The sequence below is a fragment of the Hyla sarda genome, chromosome 13, assembly GCF_029499605.1.
Source record: "Hyla sarda isolate aHylSar1 chromosome 13, aHylSar1.hap1, whole genome shotgun sequence".
Classification (NCBI taxonomy): Eukaryota; Metazoa; Chordata; class Amphibia; order Anura; family Hylidae; genus Hyla; species Hyla sarda.
In genome coordinates, this window is record NC_079201.1 from 15,061,030 (window position 1) to 15,083,227 (window position 22,198).

General features: G+C 42.2%; 2 protein-coding genes across 6 annotated transcripts in view; one reads left to right on the forward strand and one right to left on the reverse strand.

Annotated features, from left to right (window-relative positions):
• Positions 1-19,871, reverse strand: part of BPIFB2 (BPI fold containing family B member 2) — a 57,280-nt gene extending 37,409 nt beyond the window's left edge. The window contains exons 1-4 of one of the 4 annotated variants that reach the window (XM_056550452.1): positions 19,773-19,871; positions 17,973-18,043; positions 10,302-10,392; positions 8,968-9,035 (exon numbers count right to left, since the gene is read on the reverse strand). Coding sequence is in view for 1 of the 4 variants with exons in the window: in XM_056550450.1 (XP_056406425.1) it covers positions 1,213-1,258 (46 nt within the window). In the remaining 3 variants the exon portion in view is untranslated. Of the gene's footprint in view, positions 1-1,212; positions 1,366-3,808; positions 3,886-8,967; positions 9,057-10,301; positions 10,393-17,972; positions 18,044-19,772 lie in introns of those variants that run through there. The other 3 variants (XM_056550450.1, XM_056550453.1, XM_056550454.1) reach the window with 3 other exon arrangements.
• Positions 805-19,960, forward strand: LOC130297698 (bactericidal permeability-increasing protein-like). 2 transcript variants are annotated; one of them, XM_056550461.1, is made up of 16 exons: positions 805-1,032; positions 1,217-1,344; positions 3,811-3,925; positions 5,576-5,704; positions 5,807-5,962; positions 7,304-7,367; positions 7,606-7,669; positions 8,970-9,061; positions 10,238-10,414; positions 11,016-11,075; positions 12,024-12,191; positions 13,692-13,759; positions 14,414-14,456; positions 15,113-15,176; positions 17,432-17,508; positions 19,767-19,960. In XM_056550461.1, the coding sequence occupies exons 2-16, from the start codon at positions 1,233-1,235 to the stop codon at positions 19,803-19,805; spliced, it is 1,428 nt and encodes a 475-aa protein (XP_056406436.1). In that variant the 5' UTR covers positions 805-1,032; positions 1,217-1,232; the 3' UTR covers positions 19,806-19,960. The 2 variants fall into 2 exon arrangements, with proteins under 2 accessions (XP_056406436.1, XP_056406435.1); XM_056550460.1 differs by having other exon boundaries at positions 805-1,344.
• Positions 19,961-22,198: the final 2,238 nt, after the last annotated feature.

Below are 22,198 nucleotides of genomic sequence, written 5' to 3' on the forward strand. Positions count from 1 at the left end.
CCTGTTCAGAGGAAAAGTTGCCCATAGCAACCAATCAGATCGCTTCTTTCATTTTTGAAAAGGCCTCTGAAAAATGAAAGAAGCGATCTGATTGGTTGCTATCATTCTGTGGATTAACAAGTTGCTTATTTGGTAAACAAGACATTTAGATTCGAAAGGAATGATCCTCATAGACCACAAGTTCCAGACCTGAGCATGACCTATGCTGTTGGAGAAGATGATGAGAAAAATCTTCTTTAAAGGGGTACTCCACTGGAAAACATTTTTTTTAATCATCTGGTGCCAGAAAGTTAAACAGATTTGTAAATTACTTCTATTAAAGAATCTTATTCCTTCCAGTACTTTTAGCTGGTGAATACTACAGAGGAAGTTCTTTTCTTTTTGAATTTCCTTTCTGTCTGACCACAGTGCTCTCTGCTGACACCTCTGTCCAGGTAGGAGCAAACTCCTCTGTTCCTAAAATGGACAGAGGTGTCAGCAGAGAGCACTGTGGTCAGACAGAAAGGAAATTTAAAAAAGAAAAGAACTTCCTGTGGAGCATATAGCAGCTGATAAGTACTGGAAGGAATAAGATTTTTAAATAGAATTTACAAATCTGTTTAATTTTCTGGCACCAGTTATTTAAAAAAAAAAAAATTCCCAGCGGAGTACCCCTTTTAAGGGGTAATCCACTGCTAGACATCTTATCCCCTATCCAATGTGACAGAAGAGAAATCCAAAAAGAGAAGCATTTCCTCTGTAGTATACAGCCCCTAAAAAGTACTGGAAGGATTAAGATTTTTTTAATAGAAGTAATTTGCAAATCTGTTTAACTTTCTGGAGCCAGTTGATTTAGATTAAAATGTTTTCCATGGGAGTACCCCTTTAAATTAGAATTTTCCATGATCTCCCAGCAGATGGCGCTGACAGCACATTATTCTGCAGGACACAGCACATTATTCTGCAGGACACAGCACATTGCCAACAACAACAGCTATAGGAAACCTGGCATTGGCCCTATTCCTAATTACAGGAAGATAAAATGAATAGAATGTAATATTGTAATAAGAAGGAAACATTTGTTGTTCTTTTATGATACTTGTAGTGGTTGTTGTGAATACTTATTGCGTATTCATCACGGGGGCGTTTCCAAAATAAACCTGAACCTCGGCTTCCTCATTCTATAGGTTTCACTTCCTATTCAGTATATATAGTTTTCTTCTGTATTTCTACCTAGATGACTTGCAGGAAAGATGGCACCGGGGTATACACTGACCATGGCGCTCTGTGTGGTTCTGGTGGGAGCAACATACGCTGGAAATCCTGGATTCGTGGTACGAGTCACCCAGAAAGGGCTTGAATACGGTAAGATTCAAAGTATATTATCTGTGGATATATATAAATATATATATATATATATATATATATATATATATATATATATAATTTTTTATTTTATTATATTTAATATTTATGATATATATATATATATATATATATATATACACACACATATATATATATATATATATATATATATATATATATATATAATTATTATTTTTTATTTATCATTATATCCTTGTATTGCATAACAACAGGAATGGCTAATTAAATACTTGAAAGTGTGAACACGGCCTTAAAGGGGAACTCTGCCCCTAGACATCTTATCCCCTATCCAAAGCATTTGGCAGATAAGATGTCTGATCACAGGGGGTCCCGCCGCTGGGACCCCAGTGATCTCTGTGCAGCACCCGGCGTTCATTTAGAACGCCGGGTGCGGACGGCGGGGTTGTGATGTCACTGCCACGCCCCCCTCGTGATGTCACGCCATTTTTCCTCAATGAAAGCTGTCACACCCCCTCCCATAGACTTGCATTTAGGGGGGGTGGCGTGACGTCTGACCCTGCTCCAAGCTTACAGAACAAAAAGTTCAGGATGCTGGCGCAGCAGAGTTCCCCCTCTTAATATAGATTCTGGTAGTCCTCAATTTTGTATTTTTTTCGGGTGGTGGTGGTGGTGGGGGGGGAATTAACAGATTCTGTCATGATAGCCAACAGACCATCACCCTTTCTCATAATGCATCATTAAAGTATGGCTGTCATTTCGAAACATCTTTCTAACAAAACCGTGCTGGTTTTAAAAGTCACCCTTTAGTGTGGTGACATGTCGATTTTAGTGCTGTCAGTGTTGTATTTGGGGCCCTGGGAGTCCTTTCCGTGGTGCACAGTTATTTATCTTTTTCTACGTTTTAAGGAGGCAGGACCAGCTTAGCTGTTTGCCAGTAGTACACATACAGAGACTTCCTTTCCCTTACTTCTCTGCTGTACCATGACATAGTGATGGAGAAAACAGAGCTAATTTGTTTCAAAAACAGCTCAATGTCTGTCCCCAGGTTAGGTGTGGTATTATAACTTGGCTCCTTTCACTTCAATGGAACTGAGCTGCAGAATCACACCCAACCTGGAGACAAATGGGAGACGGTTTTTGAAAGAAATTAGCTCTGTTTTTCTATTCCTGGCTAACCCCTTTAAAGGTGGCATATGAAGGGAGAAGGGGTTACTCATGCACTTGGTTTGCAAGGAAACAACAGCAGTAGGGTCACAGCAAGGAAAGGGTTACACTAAGCCCTGATTTGCTATTGTTGTGGCAGCTCTATGGACATACACTGCAGCTCTATGGACATACAACAGTAGGTATACTGGTATTTACACATGGGACAGCTACTCTAAGTGTTATGGGTGATGAGAGATGGGAGGGAAGCCTTGATTTACCTCTTAGGGATAGTGTGGATCGTCTTCAGTAGACAGACTCAGCTTGCAGGTACAGTAAACCTCCAAGGCTCTCTCAGATTCGATCTCTTTCATGTTCATAGTCCATGCTAAGCCCCACACTTACTTCCTGTATTTTGTTCTGGTCTAGCTGATACTAGAGACAGAATTCCTCTAACAACAGGCAGAGAAGAGCAGATTGCATGGAAGGGAGACACCTAATGGCCAAGACTTTAAAGTCATTTTTTTTTTTTTATGAGGGGATTTACAAATATACTGGCTCTGAGATGAAGGGGAGTTTTAAACGGGGTTGCCTGGGTTAATTTTCAGAATGGAGGTCATTGTTGTCGAAGGACTGTATTGAATGGGGATTAATAAGTGAATGGGGTGAGGTGCAAGTTTATATTCATATGTTAGGTCTGTAAACTCTATGTTAAAATCCAGGAAAACCAGTTGACCTGGTATTTTTCATAGTTTGACAGCTGTCATATGTAATTTGTGAACACAATAAAAATATCTGAGCAGGTATTCATATATGTATCTCATATATCTCCTATTGTTCACAAGGCTCTAGCATACTGTATCCCACAGTGCTCTAGCACTGTACATGCCAATTTCTTAGCCAATTTGCAGAGTCCTAATACAGTGTATAGCAGTGTTCTCCAATCAGGGTGCCTTGTGAGCTGTTGCAAAACTACAACTTACAGCATGCCCGGACAGCCAAAGGCTGTCCGGTCATGCTGGGAGTTGTAGTTTTGCAACAGCTGGAGGCACACTGGTTGGGAAACACTGATGTATAGCTTATAGTCTATCTCATATCAGAAGCTGATCACTTCACCTACACATCCCCCCATTGAATGCTAGACCATCCCAGAGAGTTCTTTGGCAGAAGTCCCCTAGTCCATCTCTCTAGTCCCAAAGAACCAGTCCAAACTTGTTAGTCCTGGCTAAAAGATGGAAGAAGGTCCAGTCTAGCCAGTGAGCCTTAGCCTGGTTAAGGCCAGTATAGGAGTATGTCCATGACCTATATAAATGTAAGACTTGTTGTGTTCCCTTACAGCTCGTGAACAAGGGATGACTGTTCTACGACAGAAGCTCTCAACTATTCATTTGCCGGATTTCTCAGGATCTTATGATGTTGGAATCCTGGGAAAAGTGAAGTACAACATCGATAGGTAATGCACATATATCTACTTCCGTAATTGTACAGTTATACATATTATTAACAATATAAATAAAAAAACATACCTATCTCTCTTCTAAAGCATCAATGCTTACTCCCAGACAGCAGCAGAAAGCTTTTGGTGCACAGCCCAAAACGTTCTGCATTTGGCTGGGAAACCCATAGAAGTAGTCAATTTGCAGCAAGCCATTGTTGTTAAGAGCAGCATTTGTTTGTTTTGTAGTGCCGGGGGGGGATTCCCAGTGTTGAATGCAGTGTGCACAGCCTGGGGAATTTTTTTACAGTAAGCTGGGGAGGCATAAAAACTGTATGCCAGCTAGTTTGGCCTAAACATATTTAAATTAATGCGTAACTGAATTGGTTCGGTTAATGCGGAACAGGGTTCGGTTCACTCCACACTGCTCCCAACAGTTGACACACATGTACATCAGCAGCTGGCACACTGTCAGTTTTACCCTTTACATGCCATGGCCAGTAGTTACTGTGGCATTTAGGCAGTTCTTTGCCAGGTGCCACACTTGACAAGTTTCCTATTACCTCTGGGCAACAGGGTGCCTTTTGGGTGTCACAGCAGCAGGAGGCCTTCTGAAGACCTGAAGGGTGTAATAGAAGATATTTTAAGATATTTAAAGGGAAAATACATTGTAACACATTATTCCCTAGTGGAGGAAAATGTGTGTGTGTGTGGGGGGGGGGGGGGGGGGAGTAAAAAATAAAATAAAATAAAAAACATGGAATACAAACAATTATAAATTCCCATTCGCAATGAGAGACAATGCGAGTCCTGCTGACTCCATCCACACACAGTGATTGACAGCCTTCTGTATACACACACTGATAAAGGGAATGCTATCAATCAGTGTTTGTGGACAGGGTAAGCAGGACTCCCATCATCTCTCTTAGGATTCCTATCAGGACTTTCTTGCTTTTTACACAGAAATCCTGCCCTAAATCATGTATTCTTATTGTTTTGCGATACTTGATATGGTAAAATTAAGTGAGCCATTAAAAAGTACAACTTGTGATGGAAAAAAATAAACATTATGGATTTAAGAAGATGTCATTGAAAAAAATTGTAAAAAATGAAAACATCAGGTTTGTGCAATGTTTTAAAAAAAACAAAAAAACAATGGTTGTATGTCAGTCACATTGTGAATAAGTGCACCATAGAGATTTTCACTTCCTTATTAAAAGAATCCACAAACATCCTCAGATCTCAAATAGTAACATGGTACTCCCACCACCTATGCTCAACCAGCAAGTATCACATAAATCCACATATTTGAGGCCCCGACTCGGAGAGGGTTCCTATACTCGCTAAGTGCACAGGGTGTAAGAGAGGTCAGACTGGCCCGGTCAGCAACTCATGAACAAAACAGGAACCAAAATTAGAATACAGAGAGATAACCAGAGACAAGCCAAAGAGCCCAAACCAGGAGGGCAGCACAGTACAGAATCAGAACACAGGACAAGGGTGGGTCAGAACCAAATCAACAGCCAAAAGAGTAGTCAGGTAACAGGCAGAAGGTCAGATCAGATAACAGGCAAAGGGATCAGGAACACTGGTGACAGATGTAAATTCATATTGTATATTGTTTGCAAATGTCATGAACGAATAAACTTTTACATTGTTCTTTTGCAGTATGGTTATAACCAATTTCCAGTTGCCCAGTTCACAAGTCACCCTTCTTCCCAATGTTGGCATGAAGCTCTCCATCTCCGGGGCCTACATTCAAATACGTGGAAATTGGGGAGTACGTTATCTGTTTGTGTAAGAAACAATTTTCAATGGATTTCTTATATTCCTATATGAACTTATCTCTTTGGGTGAAAATTCAGTCATTTTCTTTCCTTCTATTTACAAATACTGTAGATCGACTAGTGGTGACTTTGAATTAAAGGTCCTGGGGATCTCGATTTCTGTGGGCCTGAGTTTGGGAAGCGATGGTTCTGGTCGACCCACAATATCTACTACTGAATGCAGTGCCCATATCTCCGACATGCAAGTGCATTTTTCTGGAGGACTTGAGTAAGTTTTATATTTTTGCGTCTTAAAGGGGTACTCCGCTGCTCAACGTTTGGAACAAACTGTTCCGAACGCTGGAGCTGGTGACGTCATAGCCCCGCCCCCTCATGATGTCACGTCCTGCCCCCTCAATGCAAGTCCATGGGAGGGGGCGTGACAGCTGTCACGCCCCCTCCCATAGACTTGCATTGAGGGGGCGGGGCGTGACATCATGAGGGGGCGGGGCTATGACATAACCAGCTCCCGGCTCCAGCATTCAGAACAGTTTGTTCCAAACGCTGAGCAGCAGAGTACCCCTTTAAGTCTTTTTATGATGTGAAAATAGAAAAAAATTGATTTTGTCATTTCTTATATAAGTTTCAAATTTACACCATTCTCCGTACAATAAAATTTTTGGGGAGATTTATTAAAATCCAATCAAGTTCCAAACGTTGAGATGCGGGGCACCCCTTTAAGTTGCATGACTAAAGATTACCTTTAAAAATATGAAAAACTCACTTTCAGATTCTTTCTAACTTAATGCGTAGAATAATTTAGGTGACAGGCACGGGAAAGCTCAGAGCAGAAGCCTGAAGAAGATACTGCTTCCTATGTTCTTGTGTCTATAGAACCACTAGTATTGGTTGGACCATGGTTCTAGAGTCTACATGCAGTTCTTGGGTCCACTCAGGCCTGGTGCCATGATTTTTGCCACCCTAGACGAAAGATAATTTTGACGCCCCCTGACCCTGCCCATTGGCTCCTCCCGATGTATGGAGGCGCACGTGGTGACAGAATGTTGGACAGACCTGACCTTAGTGATCGCCCCTGTCTGCCTCGGAGGTGGTGCAGTGGTCCGCCACCAGGCTGAAAAAAGCAGATTATTATAGTACGGGTGGGGTGAGGGTAGCGTGGTGGGGTTTTGCTTGATGGGCAGATGCTTTGGATGGGCAGGTGCTTTGGATGGGCAGGTGCTTTGGATGGGCAGGTGCTTCAGATGCTGGCCAACTATATTGCAGCAGGCAGAGCAGCACCTCCATCAAGAGGGCACTCTAGACGGCTGCCTATTTTTCCTATAGGCAGAGCCGTCCCTGGGTCCACTACATGTTTCTCTTTACCCGTTGGCAGCTACATAAAGTGTGGATTCCTTCATCAGTGATACAATGAATGTCACTAGCTCCAGGTTTAGTACTATAGAGTACTAAACCTGCAGTACTATAATGGTGGAAATGTATTACTGGCACTTGGTAGTGAGGAAGCTCTAGAATAACATATCTGGAACTACAGAGATATTTTTTGTAAGGCGTATGACATAGTGCTGTATATTACAGTCCACAATAACTTTCACCTTGTCATATATTCCAGTTGGCTCATTAACCTCTTTGATGATGTCATCGCCTCATCCTTAAAAAACACCATGGAAGACCAGGTACCTTTTCCATTGTTGTATGGCATTAGAATTATTTTTTTACTAGTACTAGGACAATGTAGGATGGATATAGTACTTGGAAATTTCAGGACTCCAAGTGGAACACCAGGGGACCACGTAGCCATCAACAATTTTATTACCAATGTTAAATTCTCCAATACTTTTATGGCTAAATCAGTTCAAAGATTTCAATGCTTTTGCTTTTAAATTTTTTTTTTACTAATTTGGTTTCCTTTAGCTTTGTAATAAGGTGAATGACGCAGTAAAAAATCAGCTGGAGCCTGTATTGAGAAGTTTACCAGGTACAGTACTGAACTTTAGAAAGACTTTACATGTCTTGGAAAAGATGATAATGTGTCAAAACACAACTAAAATGGACATTGATGGAGGGAACTGGAAGGGTTCAACTAAGATGCCCAACAAGTCCCAGAATATTGGGAAAATAGCATTCTATAGGTCCCCAATCCAGTCCTCAAGGCCACCAACAGTCCAGATCTTTATATGAGTGGTATAGAGCAGAGGTCCCCAATCCAGTCCCCAAGGCCACCAACAGTCCAGATCTTTATATGAGTGGTATAGAGCATAGGTCCCCAACCCAGTCCTCAAGGCCACCAACAGTCCAGATCTTTATATGAGTGGTATAGAGCAGAGGTCCCCAACCCAGTCCCCAAGGCCACCAACAGTCTAGATCTTTATATGAGTGGTATAGAGCATAGGTCCCCAACCCAGTCCTCAAGGCCACCAACAGTCCAGATCTTTATATGAGTGGTATAGAGCAGAGGTCCCCAACCCAGTCCTCAAGACCACCAACAGTCCAGATCTTTATATGCGTGGTATAGAGCAGAGGTCCTCAACCCAGGCCTTTAAGGCCCACCAACAGTCCAGATCATTATATGAGTGGTATACAGCAGAGGTCCCCAACCCAGTCCTAAAGGCTACCAACAGTCCAGGATATGATTTTTTCCCTGTTCACTCCAGTGGACTAACTAAAACCTGGAATGTTGGTGAGCCTGGAGGACTAGGTTGGGGACCATTGCTATAGAGCAAAAAAAAAAAACTTTGTCACTGCTATTACATTACTAGTACTTACTAGAAGGCTTTTTACTATTGCCCTATTACTGTAAGTCATTGGAAGTCATAGGCCAATCCATCCTCGGATGAAGTTATCAACCATTCATCTGAATATTCAGCATGTGAAACTTTTAGGTTTGGCCACTAAAGTGGAATGTATGGCCAGCATAAGCTTTCTCTGGCAAAAACATCTGATCACTGAAGCCAGACTATAACTTCTGCTAGAAGGACTGTCTTAAAAAGAACACAAGAAAGTGCCCAAGTGACTATAGGGGTGACCTGCCTGAACAGTTACTTCCTTATGTTAGGACTGAGACCAGCATCGTACTATGGGATTAGTATAATTGGAGCAGCAGAAGCCGGAGATCAAGGCAGGCGAGTAAAGGGGTCTATTGTTTTGACCCCCATCCTAACCACATTTAACAGAAAAGCAAAGACCCAAACAACCCCTTTAGCTTGTCACAGAGGATGTTTATCATCGAAATGTATAAATCACATATATAATCATCGAAAACATGATTTATCTTACAGTTACAGCCAAAATTGATGATGTGGCCGCTATTGATTATTCTTTGATCGGACCTCCAGCGGTGACTTCTGAAAATTTAGATGCACAACTGAAGGTACAGTAGGAAAAAAAATAGTTAACAACGACAAAAGGAAACAATTTAAAGACCAGCAATAGAAATGTTAATGCTTTTACTGTCTACTTGCGAATTAGAATACAACATAACTGAAGATGTAGTAAATAAATAATATTACACAGGGAGATGTGCAGCTGATGGACAATTATTTTTTTTGAAGGGTCAAAAATGGCCCAATCGGCTGAGGAACTAGTATAAAACAGTGTTGGCTTACTGTAGAGCATAGAATAGATTCCCTGGATCCGACACAGGGCTCCTGACCCAGGGAATTTACTAACAGTAAGCCAGGGATGCATAATACATTACCTTGCTTACTGTTTTTTGGTTAAGCAAGGGAAGTCTATCACATTTTAAACATGTCAATTGGACTGTAGACTTGTGGACCAGAGTTGCCTGAGGCTTTCTATGTCCTCCTCTCCTCCTACTGGAAACTACTGTGACCAGTGATATGTATACAGCTGTTTACTGTAGCCAGCACTAGAAAAAGGACCACTGGCTACGGCATTTACATCTTTGGCGCTGGCTACATCTGTATTTTTAGCCTAAATATAAGCAAACAGCTGGTAAAATGGTGGATGGGAGGTATGTATGGCTTCTTGCCTCAGTGACAAAAGCATGGAGTTTGAGTCTGGGTTTTGGGAGTGACTAAAGGTTCTGGATATAATGTCACTTCCATACTCCGGCGGTATGTTGCAGTCCTGAACCTGATCTCAGAAGTGTGTGAGCGCTGCCAGAGAGCAGCAGAGAGGAGTTGCTCTGAAGCAGATCAGCTTGTCTCTGGTATGTTGGATACTGATACACCGCACCAAAAAAAAAGCCTGACTTTGGGACTGAATGGGCCAAGTTTTGGGTGAAAAGCTCAGAAGTTTATGTTTTTGTAAAAAAAAAACCTGAAGTGAAGAACGTATAAGTTTTTGTTATACCATATGCTGCAAGTAGAACTTTTTGCTGTCTGTGAATTATTACAATTAACCCGAGATTACTGAACTGTTACCCCTGTCTGTTTGGGTCTATTTGCCCATTCTACATAAGAAAAAATGTGGGGCAGACTAGATGGCGTATAAAAGGGGGAGATTTTTATGTTAGTATATTACACTTTTCACTTATTAAATAATTTCACTTTATTTATAACCTAAATACTCTTTGTATCCATAGGGAGAATTTTTTGACCAGTCCCATCGCAGCTCACCACCATTTTCCCCGCAGCCGCTGTCCTTACCTGATGACCACAGCCTCATGGTGTACCTTGCCGCCTCTGATTATTTATTTAATACCGCTGGATTTGTCTATCAGTCTGCAGGGAAGCTCATCTTTAATGTGACAGATGATATGGTATGAAAAAAAAACCAAAAAACATTTATTATATCATTTTTAATTAGGTATATTACATTATTTACTATTATGGCCAACATCAGAGATTAGAGAACTGAATTGAATAAAATAATTACAATTAAAAACAATAATAGACTTAAGAACTTAAATATTTGCCTTTCCACTCAGTCTAACCTAATCTGACAGACCATGTTATCTATATCGGAAGAACTTATTTATTTGTCCTTAAAGGGGTACTCTGGCCCTAAGACATCTTATCCCCTATCCAAAGGATAGGGGATAAGATGTCTGACCACGGGGGTCCCGCCGCTGGGGACCCCCACAATCTTGCATTCGGCACCCACCTCTTTGAGCTGCACGCTGCGCTGCCAGCTCACAAACTGCCGGGTTCCGCCCCGTGTGACATCACACCCTGCCCCCGCTATACAAGTCTATGGGAGGGGGCGTGACGGCTGTCACGCCCCCTCCCATAGACTTGCATAGCGAGGGCAAGGGGTGACGTCACACGGGGGAGGAGTCATGATGTCACGATACTCCGGCCCCGTGGTCGCTACCCGGCAGGTCGCTACCCCTTTAAATTATTATCTCTCTCTCTTTGTAGATTCCAAAAGATTTTCCTGTGCGACTGAATACAACATCCTTTGGAAAAATGATACCCCAGGTACAGAACAATATCCCACCCGAGTAAAGATTAGCGGCAGTCTACAACAATGAGGTGGAAAACTAACGAGAATATTTATTTGACATCATCACTGTAATAGTAGGTATATTTGTGGTGGCTAACTGATGGCGTGTAAGTGATACTGGTGGGGCGCTGTGACTGGAATAAAGTTTGTGACACCAGGGTAGTGTTGACCGCCACACTCCAAGGGTAGTAGCTTCCTGGGCCAAACGCTGGGGTGCAGGGTTACAGAAACTAATCAACTTTACTTAGAAACTTGCAGAATATACAGGAACAGTTCAACAGTTAGTGCAAAATTCGTTGAAGAATGCCTCAGGGATCACAGGTGCTTCTAAGCACTATGGGACTTGTAGTTATTTCTTACTGACTAGCATCTTGCTGGCTGAGTTATATATTAGACTGATCTGCACTTGGAACTTGACTGAGTAGCTTGTACAAGACTTAGGAGCGGACAAACACCCACTCTGCTGTCCATTCAGGAATCCTGAATCCGGGCTTACTGCCAGGTTTGGACTGTAGACTTATGGGCAAGAGTTGCCTGAGGCTTTCCATCTACTCTTATCCTCTTCTTTGAAAACGGGGTCCATGGCTTTCTTGGCTGTTCTCCCCACTGCAGACTTGCTTCTGACTGGAATGGACGACCTCGTCAGCGGGAACCTGGGAAGGGTGTTGTCGCTCTGGAGCTATAAACGAGCCCCGAGCTCTACGTTACCTTTTGCATATGTATTTTATACCAAAGTTTGGTGCTGATTCTCAGGCTGGTATGACAGAATAGCAGAAGTTGACTAGAACATATACAAAGTCCTAAATGTAGGAAAAACCATATTATACCATCAGATGCTGATATCTGAAAATTGTTTACACTTGGTCAGTGAGGTTGGATATTTATCCTAGACTATGGTCACTCTTTATTATTATCATCCTCAGATATCAAAGATGTATCCAGATATGCTAATGAAGCTCAAGATTTCATCGCCTTCTGCTCCGTCTCTGGCCGTGGAACCAGGAAATGTGACCATTTCACCAGTTTTGGACATCCAGGCTTATGCAGTATTACCAAACTCCTCTCTGGCTTCTCTTTTCCTATTAAACTTGGTAAATTATTGCCTGAACTGGAGAAATAACAGTGTGAAATGAAGAAGATGATAAAGCGCTCCTGTCATATCACAGAAAAAAATTAATGCTTCTATATGTTACTCACTAGGTCATGCAGATTCTTTACCTGTGTCTTTATGTGTCTAGCTTCTGTAGTTAACTCACAAATCCCTCTGTTCTTCTGCTCACTCATTCTGACATTCACTGCTCAGGAAGGGGCGTGTCCGAGGCAAGCAATGAGCCCGCCCCCACTCACCATGCATTCACTTCCTCCATGAGTCTGCTGTGCTGTGCTGGGTCTCTTCATCCAATCACTTCAGGCTGCCCTGTAACACGCCCTCCCCCCCCCCTCTGTTTTCAGACAGGAGACAATACAGGAGTGAGCATAGACAGTAATATGTTTGGGAGGATATGGTGTCCCCTAGTGGTCTTTTTTTTTTAAGCCATGATTTCTCTAAAAAGGAGATAAAAAAAATGTATGAAGTATATTATAAAGGTTAATGTTTTGCCAAGAGGTACAACATATAAATAGTATTTAAATCTAACAGTGCCCATTTAAACTGGATCTGTCATGTTGACCATACTGCCCCTATGTGTGGGTAGAATGCTATAGGCAGGTTGGCAAACACTATAGTGGATTGCCCTCCAAGCGCATAACCCCAGAATGAGAGGGAATTCTCATGTTACTGATAGGACAGCCTGCTCAATATGATGGATTCTCTTTTAACACTATACACCATGTATAGTTTCAGATTCGTACCCTATTTAGGCCCAAATTGGTGTCTTCCTGTAGCAATCACTAGAACGCTGCAGAATTTCCCTCTGCAGCCTTTAGTGATCATCAAATGCTCACTAGAGGCTGCACAGCAAGACACCAGTCTGGGCCTGACAGGAGCAGGGAGTATGTTTACAACACCAAGCAAAAGGGGCAGGTTCTCCTTTTAATTTGACAGAAGTCCCTACTCTGCTACAGTAAACTGCAATGCTCCTGTAATCACTGAGCAGGAGGCATATGGTGTATAGGAGTGGTCCCTAACCCAGTCCTCAAGGCTCACCAACAGTCTTGTTCTATTCCAATGGAGTAACTGAAACTTGAAGACCATAGTGTAAGGCTTCATGGAAACTACATATAGAGCAGGAACGCCTGTCATTTTGACAAGAGTCCCTGCTCTTAGACAGTTAACAGTGATGTGCTATGCATCACTGTTTACAATATGAACCACAGAGTTAAGCGCAGATGCTTTGCTTCGCCCCTTCACCTCCTTACACTCTATGGGCTGGGAAGTCTGCACTTGGCCAAGGCACTCAAGGGTTGAAACAGACATAGAATCGGAAATTAAATTGACGGCTGATTCTACCGTAACCTCTCAAAACAAGGTTCTCTTTATATGAAATATTCATCTCTTACCATTGGTGTGTATACTATTGTAATGTACTATTTCATATGTGTTCATATGGATATCTTTAACTTCGAGATTTTATAATTAATTTTTTTAACAGTCAGCTCATGCTGTGGCAAAAATTGGGGTGAATTCAAGCAGAATTGTGGGGTACCTGGAGCTTAGCAGGTAAATAATAATAAGAATTAAAAAATGGAAATTATGTGTATCATTCCAGGTAAAATTTAAAGGGGTACTCCGGCCCTAAGACATCTTATCCCCTATCCAAAGGATAGGGGATAATATGTCTGAACGCGGGGGGCCCACCGCTGGGGATCCCTGCAATCTTGCATTCGGCGCCCACCTCGTTGAGCTGCACGCTGCGCTGCCAGCTCACAAACTGCCGGGTGCCGACCACGGGGTCGGAGTATCGTGACGTCACGATACTCCGGCCCCATGGTCGGCACCCGGCCGTTTGTGAGCTGGAGGTGGGTGCCGAATGCAAGATCGCGGGGATCCACAGAGGCGTGAACCCCGCGGTCAGACATCTTATCCCCTATCCTTTGGATAGGGGATAAGATGTCTTAGAGCCGAATTACCCCCTTAAGTTAAGGAATTAGCGATGAACATGTCTATGAATTACATCCCTTTTCCTGTGGGGGCGTTGCAGGGGAATCAAACACTTGCCTAATCTAATCCCAACCTATGGTCAGCTGATTTTGGGAGGACCGTTCTAGCAATAAGGATCATGAAAATATTAACAACTGTACTGCATATTCAGTGTAATTGAAGACCTTCTTATAACTCACAGAATTCTGTCTTTGTATATTTTTTCTTTTCCAGCATTAAGATTGATCTCAAACACTCAGACGTGGGGCCTTTCCCTGTGAGTATATATGTAGATATTTATTAAAGAGGCTATCCAGGAAAAAACTTTTTTTTATATATCAACTGGCTCCAGAAAGTTAAACAGATTTGTAAATTACTTCTATCAAAAAATCTTAATCCTTTCAGTACTTATGAGCTGCTGAAGTCGAATTGTTCTTTTCTGTCTAAGTGCTCTCTGATGACACCTGTCTCGGGAACCGCCCAGTTTAGAAGCAAATCCCCATAGCAAACCTCTTCTACTCTGTGCAGTTCCCAAGACAAGCAGAGATGTCAGCAGAGAGCACTGTTGCCAGACAGAAAACGACAACTCAACTTCAGCAGTTGATAATTATTGAAAGGATTAAGATTTTTGAATAGAAGTCATTTACAAATCTGTTTAACTTTCTGGAGCTAGTTGATATATATATATATATATATATATATATATATATATATATATATATAAAAAAGTGTTTTTTTTCCCCTGGAATACCCCTTTAAGTACAACAATTTATTGTATAAATACCGGGTCAGTATTGAATCCAAATTTAGAAGTTTGAAATCGACAGCATTATCTGTACTGTAAATTATTTTCACATTATCCGTTTCATCCTTTTCATCCGTTTGACCCGTTTCATCCGCTTGACCCAGTATCTCTATGGTGATCTCTTCCAGGTGGAGCTTCTAAACTTCGCTGTGAACTATTATGTCTCACACATTCTGCTTCCCCGAGTTAATGGTATGTACACGATTGTCCATTTATACAGAAAATTACCCGAATTAGTATTGAATTAAATGGGTACACTCCTTTAGTTAAAGGTCAGCAGAGAGTGTTCCAAAAAGAAAAGAATTTCCTCTGTAGTATTCAGCAGCTAATAAGTACTGGGAGGATTAAGATTTTTTTAATAGAAGTAATTTACAAATCTGTTTAACTTTCTGGCACCAGTTGATTTAAAAAAGTTTTCCACCAGAGTACCCTTTTAAGAACATAACTTTGCCCTGCAGAAGACATTGGCTGAATAATAGAGGTGTCCTTCCTTACATATCCGGAGATGGGTGGCACAAGATGGACCGGCTTTAAAAAAAGGAGCATTATTTAGCAATATTCTGTCTGGATATATTTATTCTATATGTGCCTATAAGTGACTACTCATTGATTGTTGTGTGGCTTGCAGCTTGTTGAGGATACTAACATGTTGCATTCACGTGCATCATAAGAGTCACTGATGTTCTTAAAGGGGTACTCCACTGAAAAAAAAAATGTAATCAACTGGTGCCAGAAAGTTAAACAGATTTGTAAATGACTTCTATTAAAACATCTTAATCCTTCCAGTACTTATCAGCTGCTATATGCTCCACAGGAAGTACTTTTCTTTTTGAAAATCTTTTCCGTCTGACCACAGTGCTCTCTGCTGACACCTCTGTCCATTTTAGGAACTGTCCAGAGTAGGAGAAAATCCCCATGGCAAACCTCTCCTGCTCTGGACAGTTCTTAAAATGGACAGAGGTGTCAGCAGAGAGCACTGTGGTCAGACAGAAAGGAAATTCAAAAAGAAAATAACTTCCTGTGGAGCATAAAACAGCTGATAAGTACTGGAAGGATTAAGATTTTTTAATAGAAGTAATTTACAAATCTGTAACTTTCTGGCACCAGTTGATAAAAAAATAGTTTTTTCCAGTACCTTTAACATAAGGTAAAGGGTGGACACTTTTGTTAGACTCTGCAGTCGCCCCTAGATCAGTTTTTTACCTGTTAGGTATAATTCAGCCATCGGATATATACCAGGGGAATTCCCGACATATAGTGTTAGCCCTATAAATTTAATCCTCTTCAGGCTTCTAAATCCCGTAAGTGATGGGTCGGTTGTGGTAAATCAGGTAATTGTGTGGCATTTAGGAGGTTTATTACCTAAGAACTGTCTCCAGTCAAAGCTAAAGGGATATCTACCTCTATATTTGTTTTCCTACTCTGAGAGAAAGAATAGTTTCAAGCCAGAAGAAAAAGCAGCTGTACAAGTACTCTTCTGCTACCACAGAACTCTTTGTGTGCCTCTGGTCAAAGACTTACAAGCCACTACTTTTTCACCTTACGCCCTGCTATAGGGAACTGTAATGCCGTTCGGAATGAATACAAGTCTTCTACATAGTCTTAGAGTTAACCTTAACGGGACTGTGTGTACATCATAAAGGGGTACTCCGGTGGAATTATTATTTTTTTTTTTAACAGATTTGTAAATTACTTCTATTAAAAAATCTTTATCTTTCCAGTACTATTCAGCTGCTGTATGCTACAGAGGAAATTCTTTGCTTTTTGAATTTCTTTTTTGTCTTGTCCATAGTGCTCTCTGCTGACACCTGATGACCCACAGGGGACCCACCCTATCTCCCGCATGGCACCCTAGTCACCTGTGCAGAGATCGAACTCCGCTCCATGCTGAATGACTGGCGACTACAGGCGCCACGCCCCCTCCAATCATGTCTATGGAAGGAGGCGTGACGGCTACGAAGTAGCCGTCACGCCTCCTCCCATAGACATGAATGGAGGGGGCGTGGGGTGACGTCACAAATACGGAAGCTCCAAGCTTCTGTCGAGAGAAATGAAAGATTGTGGGGGTCCCCAAAGGCGGGACCCCCGCGGTCAGACATCTTATCCCCTATCCTTTGGATAGGGTATAAGATTTTTTCTGCAGAGTACCCCTTTAAATTGCTCCTACCACAGTTTACACCTGTGTCTGGTTCAAGTCATTTTCACCCACCATCACGGGCACACCAGCACCCAGACACCACACCGAAGTGTCCGTGAGGGTCAATGACTTTCATTATTGTGTAGACCCCTGAGGATATCCAGGGTTCAGCCTGACTACTAGACTAGTACTCCAGCTGGCCCTGCACTACAACTCCCATCAACCTTCTGGGCATCACAGGGGAAAAAAATAAGGAGAAAAATCCAAATCTTCAGAGCGTCCATAATACTTTTACTTCTATTTCTTTTAGAAATTCTGGTGCATGGCTATCCTCTCCCGTTGCTGGATGACGTTGAACTCTTCAATGTCGTGCTAAAGCTCCATGAGGTATGTCCATGAGTTACATGAAGTACGGCGGTCAGCCATCTTTGTCAGGCCTATAATGATGAATGGAGTAGCAGCACACATGTCCATACACGGCTCCATTCAGCCATCATGGCACCGGACCCCTTTCTTGTGATCAGTGGGGGTCCCAGCAGTTGGACTCCTACATTTCGATACTCATCATCACCTATAATGTGGACATTGGTCTTGGTCATGGTGGATTGCTTCTGTGGACCGGTGTCTTTTACACAGGTAACAAGCTGAGATTAGGAGCACTTTCTGAACGGGAGTGCTCTTCATCTGAGCTAGATACCTGTATAAAAGACACATCGTAAAAATACTCAACCACGTGGCTTCCCGGCAGATTTGTTCAGTAGAGGCCTTTGCCTCCTTAACCCCTGCCTGATGAAGTTGCGCATGCGCAGGGAAACGCGTTGCATGCTGGAACCACAGTAAAAGATACTTACCTGGAGGTCCTGCTATCCTGCTTCCTTGATCCATTCAGCGCCGATAGATTCTGTCTTTTTTCTGAAGTCTTCTACAGGACAATGGAATTGTTATGGAAGTCAGAAGAGACTTTAGGGACAAAGCAGAATAACTTCAGAGAAATATCCCATCTTCAGTGATTCTAAAGAGTTATTCTCTTATGGATAGGGTCTGAATTGACCATGTCGTGGGCCATGATTACAAGAATTATTGGCCTTAAAGGGGTACTCCGCTGCTTGGCGTTTGGAACAAACTCTTCCGAACACTGGAGCCAGGAGCTTGTGACGTCATAGCTCCGCCCCCTCATGATGTCACACCCCGCCCCCTCAATGCAAGTCTATGGGAGGGGGGGTGACGCCCCTCCCCCATATACTTGCATTGAGTGGGCGGGCATGACATCATGAGGGGGCGGGGCTATGACATCACAAGCTCCCCGCGCCATCTCCAGCGTTCGGAACAGTTTGTTCCAAATGCTGAGCAGTGGAGCACCCCTTTAAATTATAGACCTGTCATTTCTTTGTCGGTGGGCAAATGTACAAAATCAGCAGGGGGTCAAATACTTTTTTCCTTCACTGTGTCCTTTTGAAGAAAACTCCTTAAGGGTAGGGTCACATGCAATGGATCCCCAGCATATTTTACGCTGCGGATCCACCAATGACCCAACATTATAGTGTGCCTCCAGCTGTTCCCTCCGTGTCCTGCTCACAGCAGCAATCCGCTGCTACCATTAGCCGCACAGGGACGTGCAAGTCACCATGCGCAGGAGGAGTGTACTTGCAGACATCACGACGGTTGGGAAGTCTGAGTACACTGTGCATGCACGCGGCGACTCGCACGTCCCTGTGTGGCTGATCGTAGCGGCAGATTGCTGCTGTTAGCAGTATACAGGTAGGGGCGGAAACATCTGGAGGCAAACTATAGGGTCTGTAAAATACGCTGCGGATCTGTTACACGTGACCCTACCCTTAAAGTGGTTCTTCAGACTAATACAATAGATGGTCTATCCTTAAGATAGGCAATCAATTGATAGCTGTTTCATGGGTATGCTCAAAGCATGGGGACAGAAGCAGCTGGCTTCAGTCATTGTGTAGGGGTGTCAGCTCAGCTCCCATTCAAGTGAACGAAAACTGAGCTGCAGTAACCAGACCTGGCCACTATGCAGTGAACAGAGCCAACTGTCTGCGACCAATTTACTTTACAGCGCGAGTACTGTGGCTGTGCCGAACAGCTGATCTGCGGAGGTGTTGTATATCAGCAACCTACCAATCAGTGATTGATTGCCTATCCTAAGGATCACCGATCTATTGTATTAGCCTGGTTATACCTCTTTAGATACCGTTGCTCTTCCCACAGATGAGAATCAATTCAGTCTTCCCCTGTCATTTTTGAAATGGATCGGTTGCTATAGAAAGACAGAAAACCCATATAAAGGGCTGCAGTTACTAGAGAGTTGATCCTTAGTAATAGTAACATGCCAGTGTCAGGTTAGGGACCCACTCTGAATAGGTGGCCTTGACGTGGCGAGTGGGCTTGTACTTTTTGATCAAAATGTGAACTAACAACCTGTTAGTTTTTGAAATTATGCTGAGAAGCAAGTAGATCAAATTACAAATGGTGGATGTGCGGCTGTGCTTCTCTTTTTGTGTTGCACTTAGTAATAGTAAGTTGATCCCTTGTGTATAGTAAGTATTAGATATGCAGTGGGGGGCAAAACAATTGACTCATTGTAAGATGACCTTATTCTTTTAATATGATTCTATTTCTTCACATTCTAGCATTACCTTCTTCTGGGAGCAGATGTCAAGTATGGATAATTTCGAGGCAGCAAGAGCTGAAGATCAAAGTATCCAAACACTTCCTCCAAAAAATGATAATAAATAATAGACCTAAGAAAAGTAGAAAATATACAGAAAATGAGATGGGGGCCGACCGGGGTGATGACTCAATATTACCTTAATTGCTCAATAATAAAACCAGGGTTTTTTTTTTTTTTGGGGGGGGGGGGGGGGACTTCTGAAAAAACTTCCTCATCTTATAATCAGGCTGCAACGCATGTCCACTCCCAGTAGGGCCAACTCCCATAAGTGCCAATAAACAATAGTAGCAGAGAAAGTATGTAGGATGCACTCACCCGTCGTAGTAAGAATTCATTCTTTTTTTTTTTTTAAAGGGGTATTTTGGGCAAAAACATTTTATACCCAATCCAAAGGATAGGGATAAGATGTCTTATGGCGGGGGCGCTGCTGAGACACCCCGCGATCTCCCCGCATTCTATGCGGGTGCTGCATCTCCACGTGACGTCACTCCACGCCCCCTCCATTCATGTCTATGGGAGGGGGCGGCAGGTGGCACTGATGTCAGAGTTCCAGTTAGCACCTCATTTGAATATACCAAAAATAGATTACGGCCAAACTGCGCTGCGGATCCGGGCACGGTAAGGATCAAACTGATCAGCGTCCCCTGCACTACCAGCCAGTACCACTGGTTAGAGCGGGGGGAGAAAGCTGACAGTTTTCCTTTAAAGCCTTTCCTTCACAACGTTACCTCACATTTTTACCTCACAACTTAAACTCTCGGATAACGGAAAGATGGCGGCTTGATGTGGAGACTCCAGGAAGACACCAGAGGCCACATCAATCCTCCAATCCCTGAGACACATTTTCCACATGAATATGAACCTAGTGTCCGAAGCAGCTAAGATGTGACCTCATCTCCATCTACAAACAAAGCCATAACTACAGAGACAACCATGGTGGACGAGGAGAATCCTTGTGGTGAGGAGGAAGATGGATGCTAAAGAGGTTATCCAGGATTAGAAAAACAGAGGTGATTACTTCAAAATACAGCACCACCCCTGTCCCCAGGTTGTTTATGGTATTGCAGCCCATTTCAACTGGAGCCAATTTGCAATACCACACAAGTATATGTGCGGCACTGTTTTTTAAAGAAATGATCCCCCCCCCCCCCATGCCAAACATTTTGTTTTCCGATTTTTCCATCTTCACCTTCCAAATAATCTCTTTTTTTCCCATTGATAAAGCCTTGTGAGGACTTGTTTTTTTTTTACTTTTAAATGTTACAATTTGGGGTTCATATATATTTTAAGTTACCGTAAGTCTTCTTATGATGTGAAAATAGAAAAAATTTTGATTTTGACATTTCTTAGTTAAGTTTTAAATTTACACCATTCACCATACAGTAAAAAAAATATTTGGGAGATTTACCAAAACTTGTACAGAGGAAAAGTTGCCCAGTTGCCCATAGCAGCCAATCAGATCGCTTCTTTCATTTTTAAAAAAGCCTCTGAAAAATAAGTGATCTGATTGGTTTTTATGGGCAACTGGTTAACTTATCTCTACACAGGTTTTCATAAATCCTTACCTTTATTCCGTGGGTCAGTACGACTATATCGATACCAAATGTAGATTTTTTTTCTTACTTAAAAAAAAAAAAAAAATTATAATAATAATAATAATTTGTGTCGTCACACTACAAGACCTATATCTTTTTTTTCCTTTGATTTTTTTTCCTCTGATGACACGATGTAAAGGGTCGTTTTTTGTACCATTTTGGAATACATATTTTTGTTATTATTGTTTTCTTTTTTTGTTTTGTTTATCGCATGTCAAAAAAATACAATAAAAAAGGTGTTTTTTATTTGTTGTTATTGTTGATATTTTTCTTTATGTTTTAGGGAAAATGTGTGATTTATTTTTGGATTTTTCTATTACCTTTTATTTTATTTACATTTTAGTACTTTTTCACTTTTTAAAAGTCCCCTCAATGCAAGAATATAGGAGAGGGCGTGGTGGCTGCTACGCCCCCACCCATAGACTTGCATTGAGGGGGCGTGGCATGATGTCACGATTGGCGTGGCCGTGACTACATGAACCCCGCAGCCTGCACCCAGCTCTTTACCAAGCTCGCCGGCTTCAAAGTAAATTCTACCTCAAGTCTGTACCGTCTAAATTGTCTACTATATTTTATAGATCTGCAACCAGTTCAGTTAAGTTTAAAGGGGTACTCCAGTGGGGAATTTTTTTTTTTCAAATTAACTGGTGCCAGAAAGTTATACAGATTTGTAAATTACTTCTATTTAAAAATGTTAATCCTGCCAGTACTTATCAGCTGCTGTATACTCCAGTTGTGTGGTTCTTTCCAGTCTGACCACAGTGCTCTCTGCTGACACCTCTGTCCATGTCAGGAA